The 6,311-nt window shown below is 66.6% G+C and overlaps 1 protein-coding gene across 1 annotated transcript in view; it reads left to right on the top strand.

Moving 5' to 3' along the window:
* Positions 1-6,311, top strand: part of PIAS4 (protein inhibitor of activated STAT 4) — a 28,747-nt gene that overhangs the window by 7,965 nt on the left and 14,471 nt on the right. The window contains exon 2 of the mRNA XM_021707884.1: positions 67-493. Within this exon, the coding sequence (XP_021563559.1) occupies positions 70-493 (424 nt within the window). The 5' untranslated portion in view covers positions 67-69. The remainder of the gene's footprint in view (positions 1-66; positions 494-6,311) is intronic.

Raw genomic sequence — 6,311 nt, 5'->3', positions numbered from 1 at the left:
GGCCGCGCGGTGCCCCCGGCTCCGGCCGCCGTGACCTCTGAGCATGTGTGTGGTTGCTCTTCTCAGAACATGGTGATGAGCTTTCGAGTGTCCGACCTTCAGATGCTCCTGGGTTTCGTCGGTCGGAGTAAGAGCGGACTGAAACACGAACTGGTCACCCGGGCCCTGCAGCTGGTGCAGTTTGACTGCAGCCCCGAGCTGTTCAAGAAGATCAAGGAGCTGTACGAGACTCGCTACGCCAAGAAGCACGCCGAGCCCGGCCCGCAGCCGCCCCGGCCTCTGGACCCCCTGGCCATGCACTCCACCTACGAGCGGGCTGGCGCGGTGCCCAGGACTCCGCTGCCGGGCCCCAATATTGACTACCCTGTGCTGTACGGGAAGTACTTGAACGGACTGGGACGGTTGCCCGCCAAGACCCTCAAGCCCGAAGTCCGCCTGGTGAAGCTGCCCTTCTTCAACATGCTGGACGAGTTGCTGAAGCCCACCGAGCTAGGTGAGTCGCCGCTGCCCGGAGGCCGCCTCCCAGGCCTTGTCTGGCCCCTGACCCCGCCCTGCACGCAGCCTTCCGCCACATCCTCTGCGGTGCAGCCGGCAGGGGCTGTCCGTCCCCGGAAGCAGAGGGACGCCTTGGCTATTGGTGACCTACTGCGGTGTTCCAGGTCGCCCCAGGGTCTAGCAGCTGACGCAGTGGACACCTAGTGCTCAGACCCGAGGGTCAGGAACCCGGAAGGGCGTAGCTGGCTGCTTCTGCCGCGGGCCTCGCAGGCTGCAGTCAGGCACCATGGACACCATGGGCCTGCCTCATCTGAGGGCTCGACTGGGGCTGGGACTGCTGGCAGGCCTTGGTTCCTTGCCAGCTTTTGGTCAGAGACCTCCTCTGCTCCCCTGTGGCCCTCTGCAGACTGCCTGGGTGTCCTCAGCACAGTGGCTCGATGTTACCAGAGTAGTGGTCTGGGGAAGGGGGCGTGTGCGCACGTGCAGTTGAGCCAGAAGCACAGCCACTGGATGTTTTAGAGTCAGGGTCTCACTCTGTCCCCCGGGCTGGAGCACAATGACGTGATCACAGCTCACTGCAGCCTCCACCTCCTGCCTGCGGTGATCCTCCTGCCTCAGCCTCCCAAAACACTGGAACTCCAGCCCTGAACTGGCTCGCAGCCCTCTTTATCACCTGACTGCGAGCCGTGCCACCCCTCGCGGCCACCCTCTTTCTGCTGCTCACACCTGCTTCGGGGTGGCACAGCTTCTCCTGCCCGTGCAGAGGGACTGAGAAGCTGCACCTGACCTTCCCCCTCCCCCAGACGCCTGCTGCTCATGGGCTCAGGCCACCGCCAGGAGGCAAGTCCCGTGCACCCCGGGGCATCCACGGGCCGGGCGGTGCTGCGCTGGGTCCACGGACCCCTCTTCACTCCTTTCCTGGTTTCCGAGCTCTGAGCCTCTCTTTGCCAGGACCCCTGAGGCTGTGGGCGGGTGTTGTGCCTTAGAGCAGCCCTGCCCAGGGCCATCGTCTGCCTTCCAGGCTCCTAGGGACAGGCGGGCATGCCGGGCCTTTCGCAGCATGTTGGGGCCCCCTGGTTTTGCCGGCTCCCGAGTGCCCTTTGTGTTCCGCCCGCCATCTGCCCCTCCTGCCTGCTGAGCCCTTCCTTGTGCGTAGGCGCCGGGCAGGTGGCAGGGGCGAGACCAAGCCTGGGAAGCTGCCCTCCCGGCGCAGGGGCTGCCCTGGGTGTCCTCCGCCTGCGGCCCGGCTGGCTGCTTCTGCCTGCCCCTCCTGCCTTGAGACCACGGGCTGTGGCAGTGCAAGCTGGCAGCGCCCAGGTCCCTGCACACCCTGCCCCCACGTCGAGTCCGTGCCTACCCCCTCCCGCCCTGCTGACCCAGCGACCTGCCCCTGCGGCGGCCTGGGGCCCCTCTGTGGCATGCGGGTTCAGAGCCAGCTCCGGGCCAGCCGGCCCCCTCTCCCCTGCCCTGGGAGGGAGTTGGTGGGGGAGCGGGGAGGGGAAACAGGCTGGTTCTCCCCCCAGCCTGCAGCCTGGACTTTGTGCAGTTTCGATGGGGAGGAGGGAGGGGAGTGCTCCCGCGGGCTCCTGCGGCCCCTGGTTGCGGCCCCACCTCCCCCCCCATGAGGCTCCACCTCCCGCCCGAAGCCCTGCCCCTTGGCCTGAGGCTCCACCCCTGGTCTGAGGCCCCACCCTCCAGCCCAAGACTCTGCCCTTCGCCACTTCTGCGGTGGAGGCTTTGGGCAGGGGCTCGTCCTGGGCTCCGTGGGGTGACGCCTCCCGCGCTCCCTGCCTTGGTGGGGGAGAGGGCAGCCTTTCCCCCGGGGTCTCCAGCAGGGCTGGCTGGCTCCAAGGTGGAAGGCGGGTTTGTGCCGGGAAGCAGCCGGACAGCTTGGGCAGGGGACCTGGGCCGCGCCCCCATCCCAACTGCAGGCTTCCTTCCTGCCTGCGAGCTGTGCTCCGCCCCACAACGCATCATTGTGCCCTGAGCCCCTGGGGACCCCATCACCTGATCTCCGGGAGAGCCTGCTCCCCTGCCTACCCCGGGAAGGACTGCAGGCGGCTCAGAACAAAGAGCCTGACCCCGCCCTGCCTCCTCCGCAGCGACTCCCTGACCCATCGAAGGGCGCTGCCACCGGGGTGTGCCCGTTCTCTGGACTCCCGTCCTCCTGGGGGCTCCTGGGGGCGGCGGAGGTCCTTGGACAGTGGCTTCCTGGAGCGCCGACCCCAGTCCCACGCGGCGGCCCCTGTCGCGTCAGAACCCGGAATCGCCTGCCCTCCCCACCCTCGCCTGGGCCCTCCTCCCCAGGGCGAGCTCAGTGGCGCCGGCATGACCCAAGGGCCACGCCAGGAGGGCCCGGCTCTGCCAGTGCCCCTTCCCTCGCCCTCAGCCCTGGCCGCGACCCGCTGGCCAGAATGAGGCCCACGTGCTCCGCGCTGTTCCCCCGGAAGAGATGGAGCCTCTGCTGGGACAGGAGCCATAAATCATGGCGCACAGATGCGAGGCTGGGGGAGGGGAGGGGAGAGAGTCTGGCCGGAGCTGCAGGGGCTTGAGGAGACCTGCCCGGGCACACGGCGACCTGACCCCCGTCCTCCCGGCTCGGACCCCTCCTACGCCCCTGGGAAAGGCGCCTGCTGGGCCTCTCAGAAGGGCCGGACGTCCTTCCCCCCGGCCCGTGGCCAGGTGGGATGGACAGATGCCATTGCTGGCTTGGCCGAGCTGAGGGTCCCCCAGCTGGGACCACGAGGGACGTCGGTGGCCAGAGTCCCACTGGGGGCCCGTGGGGCAGAGTGAGGCTGCGTGAGATTCAGGGTAGCAGGGAGGAGCTGGTGGGCGGCGTCAAGCTGCTCCCTGGTCCCTGGTCCCTGGTCCCGTGGCAGCCCCAAGACTGTGTGGCGGAGGACGTGACCCGTCTTGTGCGGACTCCAGTTGCCACCCACGGGACGTGGTACTGACCCCCACTGAGACCTGCTGATCTGGTCCCTTTGCGTCATGTGCATTTTGCCCAAGGGACAAGGGGTAGGCATGGTCCCTGCCCGGTGCGGCATGGGAGGTGATCAGACAGTGTGGATGAGAAGCTCTTTGATGAGGGGTGTAGTGCTCCTGGGGGGGCGGCTGTCAGTAGCAGGACGCATGTTTTGCACGTTTGTGAAGAGGTAGCAGTCAGGAGGGCTTCCTGGAGGCAGTGGCGTGAGTGTGAGCGTGAGTACCGAGAAGCCAGGCAAGAGGAGGGGGCAGGGCATTGTGTTCCAGGCTCAGGGACTGGTGAGGGCAGAGGCCTGGCAGTGAGAGAGGCCCCATTCACGGACCTGAATGGAGACCATTGTGGCCGGGAGGAGGGACAGAGCCGCCTGAACGCGGGCAGCAGAGACCAGCAAACTCGGGGACGGTGGGCCACGGGGAAGGGCAGGCCTGGCCGCTGAGGGCGCCTTCCTTCTGGTGTCTCTGGAGGTCACTGAGGAGCTGGGGGGCAGCGAGGCCAGGGCCCACCTGCCCTCCCCAGCGGGCCTGGGACCCACCCGGCTGTGGTCCCTCCACGGCGTCCTCAGGCCTGTCCTGTGCCCGGAGCCTGGGCGGTCATGGGCGGCCTGTCTCCTGCAGGACGGCCTGACCCACTTGGCCGGCAGGGGCCTCGCGCGCCGCGTTTGGGGGCGTCCCCTCGCTCTGCCACTGGCCGGCTGACGGATGCCCCCACGGCCTGCCTGGGGCCCCGCCTCCAGCCCACCCAAGTCCCCAGGTTCCTCCTCTGGTCTCCTCTGACTGCCCCCCACCGCGTCCCCCACCTGGCAGCTGCTCTGCCCGAGCAGCCAGGCTGGCCTTCCAGACAGAGGCCCCTCGACCCTGACCTGGGCCTCCTGGACACTCTTGTCACTCCCTTCCCCTCTGCACTCTGCTCCAGCTGTGTAGGCCTCCGGCATGCCAGGTGCGGCGCTGCCCTAGGGCCTTTGCACAGCCTGTGCCTCTGGCACCCTCTTCCCCAGACCCTGGGACAGCTCTTCTGTTGGGGCTCGGCACCGTGTGGCCTCCTCCGAGAGACCTCGCAACGGCCTCTCCTTCCGGCGCTCTCATCACTGGGGCTTCCTCCTAGCGCTGACTTGGTTTTTTGTTTATTTTTTGGCGCTGTTTGCGGTTTTTTTTTCCACAAGGGACCCTTCTAGGCCAGCAGCATCCGTGCTAGGAGTGAGAAGCTCCCGGTATCATGTGTGTATTTTTGTATAAGGGATCTCGCTCTGTTGCCCAGTCTTGAGTGCCGTGGTGCGATTGTAGCTCACGGCAGCCTCCGTCTTCTGGGCTTAGGGGATCCTATCTCAAGCAGTCTTCCTGCCTCAGCCTCTTAACACACTGGGATGACACGTGTGAGCCCCCACCCGCCCAGGCATCATGTGTATGTTCCCTTAGGTAGCACGGATGGGTTGGGGCAGGATTTGGGCCGTCAGGTGGGGCACAGCCTGAGCAGAGACCTGGGACGAAGAGGCGGCCCACTCGGGGCCCCAGCAGGAGCAGCCTGGAGCTGGCATTCCCGAGCCCCCTCCATGCCCCTGACCATCCTGGTTAGCCCACCCTGGGAGGAGCCCCTGCCGTTCGGGCAGACCCTGTTCTGGAACCCCAAGCCCTCATCGCACCCTGGCTCCGTCCCGGCCGCCTCGCGGTGGGGCTGCCGGCGTTGCCTCTGCGCCCCAGGGCTGCCCCGCATCCCTCGGGCGGACCACGCGGCCGTGACTCTCGTGCTGGGGCCAGGCAGGACCCTACGGTGCCCCCATCCCCGATGGGAACTGCGGCTCGGGCGGGGCCGGGCAGGAGTCGGAGCTTTCACGTGCTGCGGGGTGGGGGGGGCAGCCTGGAGGAGGCGGCCTCCTGCTTCGTCCTGGGCCGGGGCCTGAGGGGCGGGGAAGCCGCCAGCAGGTGGGCTTCAGGCTGGGACGGCTCATCAGTCGGCTTCTAAAATCCCCGGCGTTTCTTTCCGTTGGATGTCAGCGCTCGTCGTAGAAAATGCCGGTCCATGGCACAGAAGCCCGCAGCCCCTGTGTGGCTGCTCCCGCCGTGTCTGGTCCCCGCTGCTGCCTCATCGTCGACCCGTGGGGCGTGTGGCCGCGTCCCACCGGCCCTTTTGTACCCACCCCGTCCCATGAGCATGAGCTCGCGCCTCCGGTGTTCACCGTCAGCCGCGCTTGGCAGCCCCACTGGCTTCCTGGCCCAGCTGCCCCCGGAGGCACCCCCGTCCTGGTGAGGGTGAGGGCAGGACGGCCGGCTGCGTGGGGAGGCCTCCCCGTCCTGTTCCCGAAACTGCCCCGCCCAGCGGCCCCCCACGGTCGTCTCCCTCGCGGGGTGCTTCGGTTCCTCGGTCGCCCATGCCTGGACCCGGCAGGCCTGCAAGGGCCTTCGTGTGCCAGGCGGGGTACAAGACGGTCCTCACCTTGGTGGCCCTCACACTTCGGTGGCCCAAAGAAAAAGAGTAAGCGAGTGGTGTGGGGAAACTGACGCAATTCCCAGGAAGTAAAGGTTTGGAAAAAAACAGGGACGGAGGTTGCGGTTTTCAAATAAGGTCTTCAGCCAGCCTGGGCAACATAGCAAGACCCTGTCTCTACAGAAAGTAAAAATAAAAAATTAGCCAGTAAACAGTTAGTTCACACCTGTAATCCTAGGCTTTGGGAGTCTGAGGCAGGAGGATCATTTAAGCCCGGGAGTTCCAGAGACTAGCCTGGCAATATAGCGAGACCTAGTTTCTACAAACAAATTTAAAAACTAGCCGGGCTCGGTGGCTCAGCCTGTAATCCCGCGCCTTGGGAGACTGAGGTGAGTGGATGGCCTGAGCCCGC

Source organism: Carlito syrichta, unplaced genomic scaffold (genome assembly GCF_000164805.1).
Source record: "Carlito syrichta isolate Samal-C Ts95f unplaced genomic scaffold, Tarsius_syrichta-2.0.1 Scaffold126587, whole genome shotgun sequence".
Classification (NCBI taxonomy): Eukaryota; Metazoa; Chordata; class Mammalia; order Primates; family Tarsiidae; genus Carlito; species Carlito syrichta.
Note: the sequence above shows the minus strand (reverse complement) of the source record. Positions and strands in the feature narration are given on the sequence as shown.